The 19,397-nt window shown below is 39.2% G+C and overlaps 2 protein-coding genes across 5 annotated transcripts in view; both read left to right on the forward strand.

Annotated features, from left to right (window-relative positions):
- The window catches only part of aff4 (AF4/FMR2 family, member 4), a 35,200-nt gene extending 22,848 nt beyond the window's left edge, over window positions 1–12,352 (forward strand). For all 3 annotated transcript variants that reach the window (XM_086012662.1, XM_086012661.1, XM_086012663.1), the window contains 18 exons: window positions 355–393; window positions 560–646; window positions 933–960; window positions 1,930–1,993; window positions 2,072–2,164; window positions 2,326–2,470; window positions 3,661–4,405; window positions 4,500–4,651; window positions 4,739–4,824; window positions 5,254–5,488; window positions 5,727–5,824; window positions 6,089–6,152; window positions 6,220–6,356; window positions 6,438–6,509; window positions 7,028–7,121; window positions 7,263–7,306; window positions 7,411–7,628; window positions 8,727–12,352. In XM_086012662.1, coding sequence (XP_085868788.1) covers window positions 355–393; window positions 560–646; window positions 933–960; window positions 1,930–1,993; window positions 2,072–2,164; window positions 2,326–2,470; window positions 3,661–4,405; window positions 4,500–4,651; window positions 4,739–4,824; window positions 5,254–5,488; window positions 5,727–5,824; window positions 6,089–6,152; window positions 6,220–6,356; window positions 6,438–6,509; window positions 7,028–7,121; window positions 7,263–7,306; window positions 7,411–7,628; window positions 8,727–8,854 — 2,529 coding nt within the window. In that variant the 3' untranslated portion in view covers window positions 8,855–12,352. The remainder of the gene's footprint in view (window positions 1–354; window positions 394–559; window positions 647–932; window positions 961–1,929; window positions 1,994–2,071; window positions 2,165–2,325; window positions 2,471–3,660; window positions 4,406–4,499; window positions 4,652–4,738; window positions 4,825–5,253; window positions 5,489–5,726; window positions 5,825–6,088; window positions 6,153–6,219; window positions 6,357–6,437; window positions 6,510–7,027; window positions 7,122–7,262; window positions 7,307–7,410; window positions 7,629–8,726) is intronic.
- A 1,463-nt stretch (window positions 12,353–13,815) lies between these two features.
- The window catches only part of shroom1 (shroom family member 1), a 29,688-nt gene continuing 24,106 nt past the window's right edge, over window positions 13,816–19,397 (forward strand). Inside the window, exons 1-2 of one of the 2 annotated variants that reach the window (XM_086013443.1) lie at window positions 13,816–13,848; window positions 13,966–14,051. The gene's annotated coding sequence lies outside the window, so the exon portion shown is untranslated. Of the gene's footprint in view, window positions 13,849–13,879; window positions 14,052–19,397 lie in introns of those variants that run through there. The other variant, XM_086013444.1, reaches the window with a different exon arrangement.

Below are 19,397 nucleotides of genomic sequence, written 5' to 3' on the forward strand. Positions count from 1 at the left end.
GTTATGTTGTTTGACAATGATGTCCTTTCCGGGATTGTTAAATAGGTTCTGATCACTATGATCACTCTGCTGTGATCGCCATGATTTATGAGTCTCGGTTATTCTAAAAGTACTCTATATGCATTATTATTTTATATTGTTTGTACAAAGAGCCCACTTGGCACGAACGTTTTCTGTAAATGTTCTGGGGAGTTTTGGAATTTCCCCCCTTTGTGGACATGCAGCCTCAAAAATGTTCACTTTTCTGAAAATGAAAGTGCACTTGTTGAACTGCTTTTCAACTGTTGTTTTTGTTGTCATTTATGATTTAAAGTTAACATGAGCGTGTTTATTAAGGCACTGTTTCTATTATAGGGATCTGGTGATTCCAACTGTGTTGACGAGATTCTAAAGGTATGTTTCTACAAGTTATTTTGTATTCAGAGGACAAGCCTACAGTCTTGGCAGTTGAAGAGAAAAGTTTCGCAATGCACACACACCATATGGCTCATTTGCACATTTTTCCTCCTCTGTACGTGTGTGTGTGCGTCTGTGTCTGTGTGTGTTTTCTCTCTGTCAGGAAATGACTCAGTCCTGGCCCCCTCCATTGACAGCAATCCACACCCCCTGCAAGACAGAGCCCTCCAAGTTTCCGTTCCCCACCAAGGTCGGCATTGCCCAGCAGATGACTTTTATTCACTGTGTCTCGAATAACTTTTATCAGGTTAAATCATTTTTAAGGTTCGGGTCTGTCTTGTTTCAAAAATATATGCACTGAAAACAATTTGCTGCTCTCTACCAAGCACATTATTATAGCGATAAGACTTAAAAGTTTGAAAAATTTGGCTATTCAGGGAACATTCACAGATTAGACAGAATAATGGCAAAGGATTAAGGACTGATTTGAAAGGCCATAAAAATAATACAGAATGTTTTGTTTTTTCCGCCCACAGGATTCTCATTCCTTTTCAAGTGGACAGAGTGAGTAATGACACACAATTCATTCACTTTCACTTCAACTTCAGCACAAATATGAGAGGGGCAATACATGCTTTTACTGGCCCTTGGCAAAAATTCTCAAATGTAGTAGAACCTCAAAAGATTGATTCTGGTTGTTTTTCAAATTGGTGTAATGGAGAAGGAACAATAGAATGTAATTGCCATAAAAAAATAACCTTCATTACCTATACAGGCAATGGTTAAGGACTATTTTTGTAGCAGTACCTTGACTTAAGGGTGACCTTTTTTTTTTTTTTTTTTTAGATTGTTTAGCATTTTTGCTTTCACTTGGGAGCACAAATTTGAGATAAGAATGCTGTGTGCTGACAGTGAACTAAACTCACTTCACTACATGCTGCAGTTAAACAACAAAATGTTCTTCAAAAAAGGCTCCCACTCCTAGTTGGAGTTTGTCAAATTAAACATTAAAAAAAGACATTTAAACATTGTTGTTAAAACGTCATCACTTTGAAGGTCCACTAGCTTATTTTTCACGCATGATGCAAAATGTCCTAGAAAGGCTAATGAGTATCATCCATGTGGTGGTGTTATAACGCTTTAAGCAACGGTTATTTGAACATAAATGGTGCCACAACACATGGAGGCAGACATAACAATACTCAGAGGCATATGTTCTTTATCCTCTGAGAAAAACGACACATATTACTTCAGCCTAATGATGAGTGTATTATAATGGTGGTCAATGAAAGATAATTTCAGATGCAAGTGTTTGGGAGTTATGAGTGTGGTGTGACTGAAATAAACTCAAAAGCATCGCTGGCTGTATTCCTAGCAGTCACACATGTTTGACTTTTGAAATATTTTTCCCTCACCCACTTTTGGCTGGCCTTGATGTTGCACTACTTCAGAGGCATTCAACATTGGAGGGTCCATGTTTTGTGTTTATATAGCCATAACTTGCTTATATACAAGGTTATTTGTGCTTTACAGAGCGAGGCAGTTCTTCCAAAAGCTCAAGCAGCCACCAGTCAAAAACATGCGATGACCAGCCAACGTATGTAGTTAAACTTCGTTCCTCCGCCTCCATTCTCATATTGACCTCCTACTAAAACATATATTTCTTGTATGTTAGTATGCTGGAGGATGACCTCAAGCTCAGCAGCAGTGAGGACAGCGATGGAGAACAGGACTCTGCCAAGAATGCCTCAAGAAACACATCAGCAAGGTTAGCGTTTCAACACACCATGAAATCTTGTAATCAGTAGATGGATTTATATCTAATCAGCACTTTTGTAATTTATTTAACTTCTGATCTTGGCTCATGTTTTACCCACAATAAAATGTCATTGTGACCCTTTTATTTATTTTTTTTAAACCTCTGGGCAGCCATAACAGTGAAGGAGCGGAGCAGTCAAGAGACGATTCGAGTAGCCACAGTGGCTCGGAAAGCAGCTCAGGTTCAGACAGTGAGAGCGAGAGCAGCACGAGCGACAGCGAGGCCAACGAGCCCCTGCGGCCCGCTTCTCCCGAGGTAACGACCTAGTCCACTAAGAAATTCAGTGGGAATGCAAGGGGTCCTTAACTTATGATGGAGTTCTCTTCCCGCTAGGACAATGAAACCAGAACGTGTACATAAGTTGGAAGTCCATCACTCACTCACACAATAATGCAGAAGTAAAGCCATAATTGCCGTAAATATTCTGTATGTCGGCTGAAATATGAAGTGAGCGTGCCTTGTTATGTTGCGTGGCAACATATTCATACGCTGCTAGGCAAAGTCGTTCAGTGTATGCCGTTCGCAATTTCAATACAATACTTCATATGTCGGTTTCGTTATAAACTGAGGTGTACCATATCACTTTTGGGCACTCCTTTTAATCACATTTAATCGATTAATCGACAACAAATCAATTATCAGATTAATCGAGAACTATTTTAATAATCAACTAATCGTTTACGGCCATAGTTAAACTTGAAATTGTCCAAATCATCTGATTTCAGCCTCTCAAAAATAATCATTCTCTGATGTTTGTGGTCCTTCACGAAAGCAAACTGATTGCCTTTTGTATTTAATCCAAATAAGGCATTTGCAAACATCTGCTTTTACTTTGGAAAACAATGACGAAACCAGTAACTGAATCAGTTTCAAAAAGTTTGGTCAGTACAACATCAATATTCTGGTGTGATATTGCTTAATTGTTGTTTTGTTTCTTTTTATCACTAAAAAATACCAAAACAACAATGATTGGTTGATAAACACTAAATAGAGGCGAAAAAATATATTTTTGTAACACATTTCAGTAGTGGCATCATGCCCTCTATTCTCTTTACAACGCTATGACCCGTATTTGAACTGTGCCGCTTGAGAGCAAAAAAAAATGGTGAATATGTCACTTGAAGCCTGTAGTGTAAATCCAGCCACTCCGTTGCCACTGAACATGCACAGAAGCAGACTCGGGGCCCAAGTATGTCTCCTGCCACCAGAGTGGTTGCTTTGTTCTCTTTTAGGGTTGGAATCTCATTTTGCCAACAATATGCTCTATCTTGGCATATGATATAATGAGATATAATTATGTAATATTGATTGATTGTCTCACACCCTGGTTAACCATTTTTTTGGTTCACTTATTATATTACAAAATGCCAAAAAGCCAGCTGATGTAGGTCTGTTTGTGACTAAATGAAGTCAAGTCACTTATTTTGTTGTATTCCTTGTCACAGCCTGAACAACCAATGGCCAACAAGTGGCAGCTGGACAACTGGTTCAAGAAGGCAGCCCCACCATCTCCACTGGATAACAACAATGTTCAAACCAAGAGCAAAAAAGAGGGCAGAGATAACAGCTCAGGGCGCGGTTATAGTAGCCAAGGAGGGGGATCGAAAGATTCAGCACCGGCCCCAAGTAGGGACCTTCGGGTGGCGCAAAAGGGTGGCGAGAGTGGTCGTGGTCGACAGAAATCTCCAGCTCAAAGTGAGAGCAGCACAGGGAACCGGAGGCCCGTGGGGAAAAAACAGCCCAAAAAGTCAGAAAAGCCCCCAGTGGTGGAGGAGCCCAGAGGAGGCCTGAGGGTGGAAAGCGAGCCAGCCCCCGAGATCCCCCCTCATCGACCCAAAGCAGCCACCAAGGGTTCCCGCAAGCCCAGCATCAAAAAGGAGCCCAAATCCTCTCCGCGGCCCAGCGCGGCCACCGTCGCCGCCGTAGCAGACAAGCGCAAGGCCAAGACGAGCTCCAAGTCCACTCGCGAGAAGTCTCGGGAGTTCGTCGACACGGACTCCTCGTCGTCGGACTCGGAGGGCAACGACAGCATCCCGTCATCCTCGCAGACGCCCAAGTACACCGAAAGCATCAGGACGCCCGTGTGCGTGTTCTCGCCAATGGAGGAGAAGGAGTTGCTGTCACCTCTCAGTGACCCTGAGGAGCGCTACACTTCCAGGCAACCTCCGCAAGTGTTGATTGTCAAAATAGGTCGGTTGAAATGTACCAAGACCCGTTGAAAGACTACTGAATTCCCTTTAAATTATGTAAGTTATTTAAACCATATCCTTCCCATCTACCATAGATCTCAGCTTGCTATCGAGGATCCCTGGACGACCGTACAAAGAGCCTGCAGATATAAAAGTGGAGCGGGATGACTCCCAAGACCGAGACAGCAAAGACTTCAGCAAGCAAAGCTCAGAGAAGAGCTCGAGCAAGGCCAAGAGGAAGCACAAGGTTTGGGACCTTGTCAACTATTCTACTTGAATTCTGTTGTGGTTTTACTTGTGTCATCTCAAGGAATCCCTGTATCATTTTTTTTAGAACGATGAAGAGGGAGCCAAGCCAGACAGCAAGCGAAGCAAGCTGGAGGAAAAGTCTCAATCGCATCATAAAAGCAGCAGTAAAGAGTACGTTTTATGAGTGGAAGCTACTGTAAACATTTCATGCGGTATTTTAATTTTAAAGGGGTTCTTGCAATTAGTTTCAGAGTGAACCGGATAAACTTATACTAAAGCAGTCATGGTCAAAAAAAAAAATAGATTGATAGTTTTGCACCATTCCAACTGTTTGTAAATGGACTTGTGAGCTAGATGTACACATGGTGGAACCTTTTTCTTATCATGAGTAAGTTCTTTTTATTTTATTTTTATAAAGCCTTTTGACAGCTGCATTAAATGTATAATAACAAATGTTCATTGTTGTATGTTATGAGCATTTACGTTTTTTACATATTTTTTTCTGAGGTCTCTTTTGTTTTTAGAATTGCATTACGGGTCTGATCAAGTGCTCTCGTAGGTTGCCCATCACTAACATGGAGGCATTTTGCATCCCATCAGGTCAAAGAGGTCTTTGGAAAAGAAGGAGGAACCGGTGCCCTCTCCGTCCATGGCAGGCCTCCAGCGGACACCGAAAGCCGAGCATCCGAGTCGGAAGAGGACGGTCAGCCAGTCCTCCACGTCGCTATCCAGCGGGGCAGGCAGCGGCAAGGAAGGAGGCCACAGCACAAAGATCACCTCTACCTCCAAGCACAGAAAAGGCGAGGACAAGGGACGCAGCACTCGAGATGGCAAGGTGGGTGGATGTATCGTCTGGTGGGGATAGTGTGAGTACCTTTAAAGCTTAGTCGATACTCACATCATTGCATGTGGGGGGGATTTGAATAACAAATGAAGACAAATATCTGCGTGGCAAATATCCGTACAAACCTCCTCCTGCCTACCCTCGTTCATCTCCATTTTGTCCATCGCGTCAAACATTAGGCCCCTACCCCCCTTAAATGTTATCCTCTCTCGCTTGCTGCCTCCCACAGGAGAAATCCTTAAAGGGCTGCGATAACCAGCTGGCCGTGCCGCCGCTCTCCACGGACGGCTCCAAGTCGCAAAGATCCAAGCTGCCATTTGAGGACAGGTGAGACATTTCAGGCAGGATAACGCATCCAAAAAGCAGTTGGATGTGTTTGCACAAGAGTGTAGGATGTCTGTAGAGACATAAACACAAAGGAAAATGATTGTTGTATTCTTTCTGTTGTTGTTATGCTACAGAAAGAAAGTTACTCGTAATGTTCAAGTACTTAATGTTAAAATCAATGAGAAGAGGCACTTTAGAAAATATTTGACCCAGGCAAGACTTAGAAGTGTTAAACGTGCTGGTCTGTGTGTATTTTCGTTTCAGGGCCCATTCAGCTGATCATTACTTACAGGAAGCCAAGAAACTTAAACATAATGCAGATGCCCTGGTAAGATCTTAAAACATCACCAAAAAAAAAGGAGCAGGCTGCTATATTTTTTTCATGTCTTATTTAGCTGGACCGTTTTGAGAAGGCCATTTACTACCTGGACGCCGTGGTGTCTTTCATTGAGTGCGGCAACGCCCTCGAAAAGAGCGCCCAGGAGGCCAAGTCTCCTTTTCCCATGTATGCTGAAACAGTGGAACTTATCAAGTAAGGCCAAAGACAACATTTTTGCGTTGACGTAAAACTGTTTGTTCACTCAGCTAATACGTGTTTTGACTGTACACTCAGGTACACAATGAAGTTAAAAAGCTACATGGCCCCTGATGCGACTCCAGCAGACAAGCGGGTAGCTGTTCTTTGGTGAGTATTCTGACTAAAAAGCCACATTTCCTCCAAAGGAAATGTCATGGGCAACTTCACTCCCCCCAATTGAGGGGTGCCAAAAATTGTTTTTATTCTGATTACCCTTTTATAATGGAAACACAAAAACATCTATTTAAATGTTTTTCCTGCTTGAACTGTGGTTTAAAGGTAGCTTGCACCACTTGAAAGTGGTTCTGGATCTTTTCACCCAGCCTGTCAGGGGCGGAGAAATGAGTTATTTTGTAAACTAGCCCCAATGCTATGAAGTAATGGTGCTCTTCTGCATGAAGTGCAGGAAGGCTCGCTTAAAGACATGTTCATAAATAGGCAGAGCATTAAAGGGTTGCTTAATTTCACACTTGATGGGTGTGCAGAGACTGCAGAGATCCAACTATTTGTTTACAAACAATTAAGGAGTCCATTTTCCATGTTATGCCACTTGAAGAGTCATTTTAGTTTTATAAACACTGTGTTGCTTTCTTTTTAATACTGAACATACCCCATTTTCTTCCCAGCCTACGATGTCAATCTCTTCTCCACTTGCGTTTATTCAAGCTGAGGAAAGACAGTGCTCTTAAATACTCCAAAACACTTACAGAGCAATTAAAGGTACTTCTCACTACTACAACTTGAACTCATGCTTGGCTTTCCACTTCAAACCTACAGACGATCATTTACAGTAAATCCACTGAATGTAGTTTCCTGTTCTAGCACTGTGTGTAATGTTGTTGTTTCTCCTCCATTGACCAGAACTCTCTGAGTAACACCCAGGCTCCCTCTCCTGGAATGGGGAAGTACGTCATCCCGCTTCTATGCAATAGCATTCAAGTTAGAAAAACATTGACAGTGTGCAGCAGGTACATATGACCTAAATCTATTTCTTCTTCTCCATATGCAGCAAGGCAGCAGGCATGCCTTCGCCAGTGTCCCCAAAGCTGTCGCCGGGCACAGCGGGCGGCTACTCGTCGGTCAGCAGCAGCAGCAGCGCCGGCTCGTCCGTGACCATACCTCAGCGCATCCACCAGATGGCCGCCAGCTATGTGCAAGTCACCTCCAATTTTCTGTACGCCACTGAGGTTTGGGACCAGGCGGAGCAGCTGGCCAAGGAGCAGAAGGGTAAGCCATCATTCATTTTTGTTTAGTTTCTTTCTTTTTTTTAATTCTCTTATATAGGATGCTACAAATCGCATAAATATCCATTATGTGCAAGGCTAATTTGTGGGCCGTAGGTTTCCCATTCTTGTTTCAAACTCCTTGTTAAGGCTTACAACAACAATATTAAAGGTACAAGGAAATACTGTAAATGAGGCCATGGTTGGAATGAGGAGTGAAATCAAATATATAAATAAAAAATATTTCCGAATCAAAAATTAATTAAAAAAAAAAATCAAATAAAATTTCATTATAATTTTGTATTTTTAAATTTAAATTAAATAGTCATTAGTGGGTTTTTATAATGTGTCCTTAGGTCACTTGACACTACTATATATGAAACTAAGCTATAATTATTATTGTTTCTATTTACGATAATAATCTATTATTATAAAATTACTAACAATATTAAAGTGTGTTCAGACGCACACATATTGCATTTTCCAAGCTGGCTGTGTTGCTGTGTTGTCCCACAGACCGCAATGATATTGGCCCACATTGGTTTCATTTCACCCCGCTGTGTGTTGTCTGGTTTTTTTCTTTCTTTCTTTTTTTCCACTTTATTTGGCTGTGCATATGCTTGTGCTGCACCTGCGTCTAAATACATTCTTGACAGCAATTGGCTGTCGGCGATGCAACGGCGACAAAAGTTCTCATCAGCAAAGCACAGCGAAATGAGCGAAGGAGCAAAATTTTCACTTTAAAGGCATCACCCGGCACACAATTGCGCCTGACTGCATTGACTATATATGGAAACGCGCCTCCAGAAACACTCAGCTCGTGTTCTGCTCTGCAGCATGGTGCCATGGGGCATCCAGATGGCTGTAAAATACAAAGAGGAAAGAGTGGGAGTTGAAGAAATGACAAAAGCTGGGCTAATTTTTATCTGGTAGCTGCATAGCGGTTACAAACATTTTTATTGCGGTGATAGATGGTGTCAGAGCACTTTTTTTCGATTATACATGGCTCCAGCCTGACTAAATGACGCTGCTAAACTAAACTAAATGATTTTACTTCTGGCTTTACCCTGACATGGACTCATCTCTTCTTGTTCTTCCTCAGACTTCTTCCAGGAGTTGGACAAAGTGATGGGTCCTCTCATTTTCAACACCAGCAGCATGACCGACCTGGTGCGTTACACCCGGCAGGGCCTGCACTGGCTGCGACTGGACGCCAAACTGGTTCCCTAGCGAGGACCCGGGCTTTTTACCCCCCACGCCCCCGTCCCCGCACGCTGCTCTCCCACCCACACACGGCCACACCTCAGCGACACGCACACAGTCCTCCTCTAATCACGCACACGCACGTGACGATGAAAACTTGTCAAGCATATCTCAGAGTATGCGTGCGCGCATCCTCTTTTTAACAATTTTTTATATATACATATATATATATATATATATATATATATATGTCTGCACCAGCTTGCCCAAAACTGAGCAATTTGGAACCATCCCGCGAGAAGCAACACATTTTTGCATCTTAACAAACAGATGAAACATGATTTGTATTTTTTTTTTTTTTTTTTTTTTATCTATTTGGCCCTGAAACGCTCAGTGATTTATTTATTATTTATTTCCTGTGCTTCAGTCAATAGGCTATTTGGGCTTTTTTTTTTTATTGTTGTAATTGTCCCCCTCCCCACCAAAGTACCTCGCCCGAAACACCAAAGGTGCTTTAAAAAATTCAAATGAAGGTTTTCTCTTTGTTTTTTGTGCCTTCAATGTGAGCTACAGGAAAACAAGCAGTCCCCTCTCTCCATATATATTTTTTCTGTTCCTCACCTCTTTTAAGTTTTTTGACGATCATTTGTGTTTTTAAAGGTTTTAAGCTTTGCTTCAAGCCAAGCTCCCCTCTATTGGCTTGATTTAAATTTAATTTTGGCAGCATACCTGTTAGATTGCAATGAAGGGCTTACTGTGCACACCGGTAATAATCTTCTTATCATTACAATATATACTTTTTTTATTATTTATTTTTTTTACACATAATCACAATTTCATGAATTGACATGAATTAAGCCACATGACGTATATGAACTGCCTGTTTATCCAGTTGCACAAACCTCATCTGGTTCCTTTCAAGTTTCTAAAAGACGTTTTCTCCCAGTCTTCTTAAAACGATCCCAGTAGCGATTTAACGCCGCTTGAGGCCAAGGAAGTCGGCGGTTCTTCCCATCACATTGCTTTTCCTCCGTAGCCGTTGAGAAATATGCTTGAGGAAAGTCAGTGTTGTCTGCCCAGAGTGTATTTTTCCGGGAGTGTTTTAAGTGGTGTCCACAAATACAATGCAGTTGTTTCCATTAACGTTTATCAAAGGCGCGCCCTGGTGGGAAACCGATCTGACTTCTGACAAGCAAGGAGAGAAGCAGATTAGCAGTGTTGCATTTATAGCAGAATAAGGAGAATATATTTCAAATATAGAGATTTTATTTATATACATAGATGGATTACTTCTTTCTAATACATGGATGATAAAACTATTTGACAGGTTTTCACAATAGAGTGCAAAGTATGTGGAATTCTTTTAAATTGAATAATAGAAAGGAATGAGGATTGAGTCATATTCTGTATTTCCTTAAATAGCGGCCACCCCCGCTAATAGACACCATACAAATGAAGGCCTCATTCAAACATATTATTAGCTGAACAATTAGAAAAATTTCACATCGCAACAATAGTATCCAAAAATACTGAAGTAATGATGACGTTTGGTGGTAGTTGAAAAGCAGTTAATTATTCTGCCCGTCGGTATACGTCAGTGAATAAAGATACATTCTTTGTAGTAAATTAATCATAATATTCGGACCAATAAAGTGAAATTTGAGCATTTCAAATTAAAACAGGAGTGCAGAACCTTTTGTGTTGAGTGTTACATTAAAAAGGAAATTGCCATATCATAGCCGTTAAAAAAAGAAAGAAAAGAATCCAACATACAGGCCGTATATTGTCAGTTCCAGCATCTGGTGTCGACAGGAGAGAGATGAGAGAAACGAGTTTTGAACATTACGGGATCCCTTCGACACAGGCGTCGGCCCGGCTCTGCTGCTACACCCAAAAGGCAGAATAGTCGATTTTCCTTCCCGCGTCGCTCGTCTGTACCGTTTATACAGCACAGATGCATGGAAACGAGCAGTGTGAAAGGGGCAATGTTAATAAATGTCTGAGGAAAGGAATATTACTTCCCTCTAGTTGTACTTACCAGCTTTTCTTTTCCCTCGTCATCATCCTTCACCAACTCCCAACTCTCTGGCCAGACTGTTTTTTTTTCCCTCGTTACACTTGAAAAATACAAAAAAAAAGCAAATTTTCAATCTATGCAGGACTTTATTTTTTTCATGAAAAGGAGAGGATGTGAGGCGACTTTTTAAATTAATTTGTAGGCTTTTTTTTTTACTTTCAAAGAAACTCAAGTCTCCAATGCCTTTTTTGCTTTGTGGTGTACTGGTTTTAGTACATGTTTATGTGTATATTTTATAACAAAACAAAAACAAACAAAAAAACAGATGGTTTGTGCCATTCTGTACCTAAAGCTGGAGGCCACTTTTTCTCATAGGAAAATCCTCTGAGTTTTTTGTATTATATTTTAGATTGCCAGGCCAGCCAATGTGTTCATACACTGGTACACTTTGTAAGTACAAATGTATACATCGAAGCGTCGTTTGTAACCTTAATTTATTTTTCCGACCTCCCCACCCGCTTATTTTTTATTTTTTTAAATTTTTTTTGCTTATAACAGTTGATGCAACAGGAAGATGTAAATGTATCGGGGGGACGTGATCATGATGAGATTTCATTGTAAGTAGTAATTAATATTAATGAATCCAGGGTATGTTTTTTTTTTTTTTTTTGCAATAGGAAGATGTTAACATTTGCATGTTTCTATTTAAGTGTACAAAGTGTACATATGATTTTTCTCTAAGGGTGAATTTCTACCACAGGAGACATTTTTATTGAAATTGAATATCGCTGTAAATATATTTGTGAGATACTTTTATGCACATTTTCCCCTTTTCTCTCTCTATTTCTCTTACATGACTTTTTGTCTTTGGAACTGTACAGATGACACCCAGGTCTCTTAACACTCCAGAGGTGGGAACACTTTTTCTATCAGGCCCATTTCACTAAATTTAGAGGAAAAATTATAACTGAAATAAATGTTTATTATTATGTATCAAGAGCATTATTAAAATTGCACGGCGGCCCGGGTTAAATGGCAGGTTCACCACCTCTGCTCTAGTCTTTTATGTGCTTGTGTCTTCACAGTCATGTCATCATTTTGTCTCCTATATTTTGTCCACTCATTGTCCATCCTACAAGTCTTCCGTCAATCAGAGTATTTCCTACCCTTTTTATGAACGATTGGTCACGTGAGTCTTTTAAGAAAAAGGTTTCTCAAAAGCTGTAGCAGTTTATACACATTCTCTTGTATACTTTTAAAAGCCTCAATGAGCAGCCTACACTATGTACCATAGTCTAAATTGGCTTAGTTTTTAAGATGAAATAGATGCTATTATACGATGGATGCAATACGATTTAAAGGTACTTGTGGAGTTTGAGTTTCAAACTTTAGGTCGTGTAATTTAAAGAGCATTCTTGTGAAGTGAGTATTAATTGTGACTAATGAGAGTCTGTCCTGAATATTCTTTGTATTTTTGTCGTATTGAGAATAAAATATATATGAATATGTATATGACTGCTGTGGTAGCTTTTGTTTTTAATAATAATATGATTCCATTAGGGGTCCTTACATTGTTAAATTGTTTGAAATATATATATATATATATATATATATATATATATATATATATATATATATATATATATATATATATATATATATATATGCATCTTCATTTAAAATGATTTTTTAGATTTATAAAATGTATTCTTAGAATTTATCAAAAGAAAATTGAAAAATACTTTTAAATGCTTGAAGTGAATATTCTGATAAATTGCTTGTTAGAGGTTCAAGCAAGGCTACATTCTACCTATGCATTTATCATTTTTCTAAAGTTGATTTGTATTTTTATGATAGTATGTTGTATCAAGTATTTTTGATAATGCAGTTTTATAATATCAGGTAAGCTATACATTTATGAATAACTGCAACTTGTCCATGATATTTTCTGCCTCTTTAAAAATACACTAAATTAAAATGTAAACATACAAAATTACTGTATTGCTGTTTCTATTTTTACATTACACATGGATCACATGTGACAGCCCCTTTAGATCTTGGATTTTCAGTGTGGTACGACTATCACTTGTGGTATGCAAGCTCCCTCTAGTGGTATATGAAAGAATCACTGCCCAAGTAAAGTTCTGTTGGATTCCAGTTCAATACATCTACATTTGATCTTCAAGACCGTTTCACTTAATTTATCCAGGTACATTTTTTTGTATAACGTTTATGTAAAATACATTTTAATTGAGTAGTTTTCCCCTTATATTCAAGCGTAGTGCTAATCAAATTGTATGCTACAGCTTACAATTGTAGATTTTAGTCACACAGACCTAAGCTGTGATTCTACATGGAAAAGCGAAGTATTTTATAAAGAATTAAAACACACAAATATCTATAATTACAATTACAGTGATTGAGTGGCAGCCTCATGCAGCCTCTCGTGAAGATAATTAAGAACAAAATAGCCAAAACACAAGACATGCGAAGTCGTTTACTTGGCTTTGCACTGCAGAGCCTCTTAGGAATGATTAGCTGGCGCTTTTCAATCCACATTGCACTGCCCTGATACAATTAACTCATTAGCGGACGACATAACACATGGAATAAAATCATATATGCCTATATTTGAACATCATCTCTATCATATTTTAGCAGATTTGATTGTGTGCAATTCCTCTTGATGGAAAAAATATTTAAACAGTTTGCTTCTCGCTAAAAAGAAAAGCAAGCTCCTTCTTTTTGAGATGGATACGCCTAATGTGTTATGCCACCAGTGCGTGCAGGCCTTGTTTGTTGTGGTTCTTTTTAGTTGCCATTATGTTGGCGTCTGTTCCAAAACTCGTTAGCAGTGAGGAGAAAGTCCTCGTTTCACGGTACCGCCCACTTTGACCAATAGGAGCACGCCTTCTTCTCAAATCCCGCCTCTTGCTGACTTCGATTGGCCAGCCCCGCGCTCCATTACTCTTCATCCGCTTTCACCCCTCCTTCAGGGAACAAGGTAACTCCTCAGGGAAAGGGGAAAGCTTATTATTACCTACCAGTTGGCAGAGAGGAACGTCATCTACATAAAAAAGTGATTTTGTTGTTGTTTCCTTTCTTATTTTGTCCCCCCAAGAAACGCCGTCGAAAGAGGAGGAGGGCATACGGGCCGAAAACGGCAAAAAGCGAACGCGGAGCAGCAGGTTCGTGAAGGGGCTGCAGGTGCGTTTGCTGTCCTCAGATTCGGTTGTCAACCTGTCAACCTGTTGACGTTGTCCTGTCTCACCGGGGCTGACGTGGAAAATATGAGCTTTCTAACATAAATTGATCACTTTCGAGTTGTATTTTCTCAAGTTCTGTGTTGTTTTAGAAGTTGCTTTCGGGAGGTTGCCAAATAATCGTTCGAGTGAGCTAGCGTTTGATGACGACACGAGCTGAGCTAACTGGTTCCCTGAATGCAACACTTTTACATGGTACCTTTGACATTTGGCTTTAACGTGCTTGCTAAAACATCATACTTTTAAGTCACGGTTAATGAACAATGAAAAGAAATGCACATTTATTATTCATGTCTGTATTGTATCACATTCTTGCAGTTTAGAGTCACGGACTCTATTACAACGGGTTTTTGTTAAAGCTGTTTAATGAAAGTGGCTACATTGATTTGCTGTTTTTCTTATACAGCATTGTAAATGTATTTTACACTAGTGATAAACTAACAGTCTACTGTGGTACTTTCGGTGTCCATTGTTTTGTACCGTTGATCATGGATGTTCAAATCTTGAACTACTATAAAAACATTCCACAATTTTTCCGATTTTAATCGAATTTTGCTCTATAGAAAAAGCAAATTACAATGGCATTCAAAACAGATTTACTTCTCCGGATACAAGCTTTTAAAAAGTCTCCCTTTTCTCAACCCCAACCATATATTGCATGAACTTCCAATATAAATAACCAAAAACCTTTCTGATAACATAGTGCTTACTCATGGGAAAAAAGTTCATTTTGTCATATCTTGTATGTAAATATGATGCTGAAAAAAAATCATGTTAAGTGGTCAACAAGTTAACATGGTAAAATTAGCCGTCACACTTGCGCTCTTTTCGCACTTACCTCAGGTCAGTAGTGAAGAACCTGTTGATAAATCACAGTTTTCGCAATGTATTAATGATAATGTACAGCTGATTACTTTCAACCAGGCCTTTTGGTCATACAGAAAAAATATACGAATGATTCTGCTCATATTTTCTATTTTTTAGCACAAATTCAAGTCACGAGTAGATTTTTGGAATATAGTCATTATAGATGCCAAATAAGTTTGCAAACAAATGCAGTGCACCTCAGCTTCTTGCTAGACGACCTCATGACGGTATGTGAAAATCAGTGTAGCAAGTAACAAGCTTTGGAGTTTGTTGAGAGCATAACAATTCTGACTGATCAAACTGTTACAATTGCATGTGTCTGCATTTTGGATTTCCTAAAAAGAGTTGCAGTTTCCTAAAAACAGAAAAATAATTTAAGATGCGGTATGTTATTAGATATGTATTTTTGTTTTGTTTATTTTTGGCCACTTTCACTTCTGGGAGAGTTCACTGCTATCAGATTGCAGCTTTTGTACGATTAATTTTTAAATGCCACTAAATCAGTTTCATGATCACTCATTGTACCGAATGTGATCTGAACCGTAACCTTAAAATCAAGCTTCATACCGAGCTGGGATTTTTTATTTTTATTTTACCTTACACTCCTAGCAATATGGTTTCACAGGTATAACCTATAACTAAGTTAAATGTTTGACATTTGAGGATCCGAACTAGCTCTCGTTAGGAAAATGTTTCCCCATTCCTGCATAATTAGTCCTTTGTTTTACATAGGTGTTGATGAGTTGACCTTTAAGGACATAATTACCACCCTACTTTTGACAATACATAATAGATCTTATTGTTTGCCAGTATTGTGCCGTCTCTTAAACTCATCTACCTGTTTCAAATGGATCCGTGGGCCTGAATTATGCACCGGGGAGGCCTTTCAATCTAATGACGGTGTTCTATGTTTTATTAAAAGCTGGAACAAAAGGCACGTCGGGCCGTGAATGCCTCGGGAAAGCAGACACTGGTGTTTTGTCCCGGGCCTGAAACTTAAGCGCTCATGCGGCACCTCGTCCGTAACGGTGGGAGCGAGGACGAGCACACTGGGCCTCACTGTTCTTCCATCGCTGCGGGGTGCTAACTCGCAACGCTGACCTGGGTTGACCTGAGATCGGCATCGGTCTGCTCAGGTGAAACTTGCATCGAGGTGGTGCGTCCGCAAACTGGTGTTATAGACAAAATGGAAACAATTATGTAGAATTGTTGCATTATTCTTTATTTTTGTGTTATCTCTGTCTGGTGTTGTCGCTTGTAGAGTTACTTGCGTGTAATTTAAGAAAGATAACTTGCATTGTGTCTATTGGAAATCAGATCTAACTAACGTGTCACAACATGTCTACGATAGCCAACTCAAGGGTAGCTAGCAAGCTAATTTAATATAGCCTACTACCACTAAAGCACAAGGATATATATATATATATAAATAGAAATAAACACAATTCAGGCCCAGGCACTCATTGCGCAGACTGGCTAATCTAACAACAGCCAACTACACTTATTCACTGATGCACATATCACTCACCAGGCCAGATCCCAATTCTTAAAGACCCAAACATTCAAAGTCACAGATACTACAGTGTAGAACATGAGGGGGTAACCCCAAGTGCACAAAAATAATAACTGCACCTCACATTTTGTAGTGGTATTATTGTGGAATGATGTGAAATAAATGTTTATCCGATTACTCGTTTGGATAATCAGTAGAATAATCAATTCTAAAATACTATATGAAATAATATACAGCATCATATTATATTACTTAATACGTTTTAAGAAGTCCAGGACACCCCACCCCAAAAACTCATTGAGTAGCTCTGGCTGGAATGTTGGAAGAAAACAATGTTCCATAACACCAGTTTGACTACATGAAATTGACGTGGATGCATGAAAATGTTATATATATATGTGTGTGTGTGTGTGTGTGTGTGTGTGTGTATATATATATATATATTATGAAGAAAGGAAGCTAGAAACAAAAAGATGGCGTCGCAAATAGAAGGGCGGTGACTATGGTGCACAAAAGACATCAGTTACACACTTAAATTTGCCTTGGGCGTCGACACATGAGCTGTGTCTGTTTCTTCTTTATCATCCTTCAAAGACAAAAAAAGTGAGTGCATGTTGTTATTGATGATCTGCCGCTAAAAACGAACTAAACTGCACCCAGCAGATCTCCGAGAATATTAATCTGCTCTCACAAGTAATTGCAAAAGGGTTTGTTTGTCACTCTCAACGTTAACGGGCTCCTGCCTAGTTGTTGGAGATGAAGAATAGACAGATGGGATGCTACCAGTTGCTTTCTGGAGAGGAGTAATGGTTCCATAGGGATCCAAAAATGGGCAAAATAGTGCATGTACTCCTTCTCAACTCTTCTACCGTGCTTGTTTTGACTCTTTGTGTTTACATTCTTATTCGGACCTTTTAACACACAGCTTCCTGGTGAGGAGGAACTAGCTGGTTTTGGCTCCAAGGGTTGCTTTTCAAGTTCAAGCCGGTTCACATCCAAATTTGCAATTGTAATGATTTTTTTTTTTTAAATCCCAGATAAACCATTAAAGCCCAGTGATAAGTGAAAGGCACGATGCTTTTCGCACGTCGACTCCAGGCAATTAAATTATTATCAGTGAGCATTATGTCACTTTTAAAGGCAAGTGCAGGTGCAATCTAGAGATAAAGCCATTTTAAATCTGCAGCTTCACCCTTCAGTTAAATAAAGCTGTGTCACTGGGTAAATAAAAACAAGTTCTTACCATTTTTTTACGTCAAGAAACTACTTGATGGGGTGGATGACTCATTATAGGGCTGTGCAATTAATCGAAATTCAATTACAATTACGATTATTACACTCCACGATTGCAAAATTGCCATAATTGTAAAAAAAACGATGATTAATATGATTAATATCCAAGCACTATATTTGGAAATCATACTTCAATTTATAGATGTGCACCTTTTTTTATTTTAGAGCTAATGTTATTAATTTTGTTTGGTCCAAAAGGTAATTACATAATTATTGTGTTTCAAAGAAATGTATTTCTCCTTATACTTTCTTTACGTTTAAACGTTTACTTGTTTCGTACCAAAAAAAAAATAATGGTCGTTTGAATAATCGTAATTTCAATTATCACCAAAATAATCGTGATAAATGTTTTTTTCATAATCGAGCAGCCCTAACTCATTGGCCTGTTAACATTCACCTTAAAGGGAGTAAAATGTGGTGCAGTGTTTGCTTTCAATGTCATATTCTTAGCATGCGTCAAGCAACGTCATTTCTGCCAACAACAAAGACCTTTTAATACCTTTTTTTGTGACACTTTGTTTGAAAGAACACAAGAATCGAGCCCTTGCATGACTCGTGAATAATCTCAATTAACTGAACCTCCAAAAACGTATACTGCAAACTGCAAACAATTGAATATTTCTTCAATTACAACATCACCCTTCATATGCGGCAGAATTTTAATTGTTAATTCCAATTAAAGAAATCACTAATGCATTTCAACACAACCACAATGAGATTAAGCCAAGAGAGTGAAGTCTGACCAAAGTCCGCCGTCAAACACACGAGGTGTTACTGGCGGTATCATCAACCCTCGGAAAAGGCTGTAAAATGGATTCGGGTACAATTGTGTTGTGGGTGACATCATTTTAGGTAGTTTCCCGTAAGAAGATGAAGTTGTGTAAGCTTGATTGACTATCAGGAAGTGTGAGCCAGTTCACAACACGGCAAGCAGGTAAACATTTTTATTCAGGGATTAATGAGTGATAGGTAACAGTTGAAGGAAAATGATTCACTGTGTTGCCGTAAACTACGTGGAAACAACGCCCAAATGCTCTTATTTTTCTGTCATTCCATACTTTTTTTTTCCGATGATTCCTGTTTTTCAGTCATTACAATTCATTATCTGGTGTGTTCCTGCTTAATTGTCGTGAGAATAGGCACCGCGATTATGTCTAATGGGCTTTAAAGTGCTGTGTCATTATGGTTTGCTAATTGGTAGGCACGTAAATATGTCTCATTGCCATGATCTATTTAATCAATTTGGTGGAAAATATATTCAGAAACCTCACATAACACCATGAAAACGACCTAATGTGTATTACACTGTGTCAGTTATACTGAACAAAAACATAACTAGGGATATTCGATACCACTTTTTGGATGTGGAAATGGATGTGTAAGCTTATAAAAACGAAATAAATAAATAAATAAAAGAAAAACAGTAAAAGAACCAGCCATGACTGTCATGGTTGCTTCCTGTTTATTTTTTGCTATATTCGCTATATTTCAATCACGCAAATATAATTTAAAAATGATTATAGTTTTGAGGCAGAAACTTTGTGTTGACCAATTTCTGTGGTCGACCTATTCAATTGTCGATTCCCCCCCCCCTCCAGCTCCAGACATCTATACACA

Source organism: Filicampus tigris, chromosome 17, assembly GCF_054856515.1.
Source record: "Filicampus tigris isolate MCC_2025a chromosome 17, RoL_Ftig_1.0, whole genome shotgun sequence".
Lineage (NCBI taxonomy): Eukaryota > Metazoa > Chordata > Actinopteri > Syngnathiformes > Syngnathidae > Filicampus > Filicampus tigris.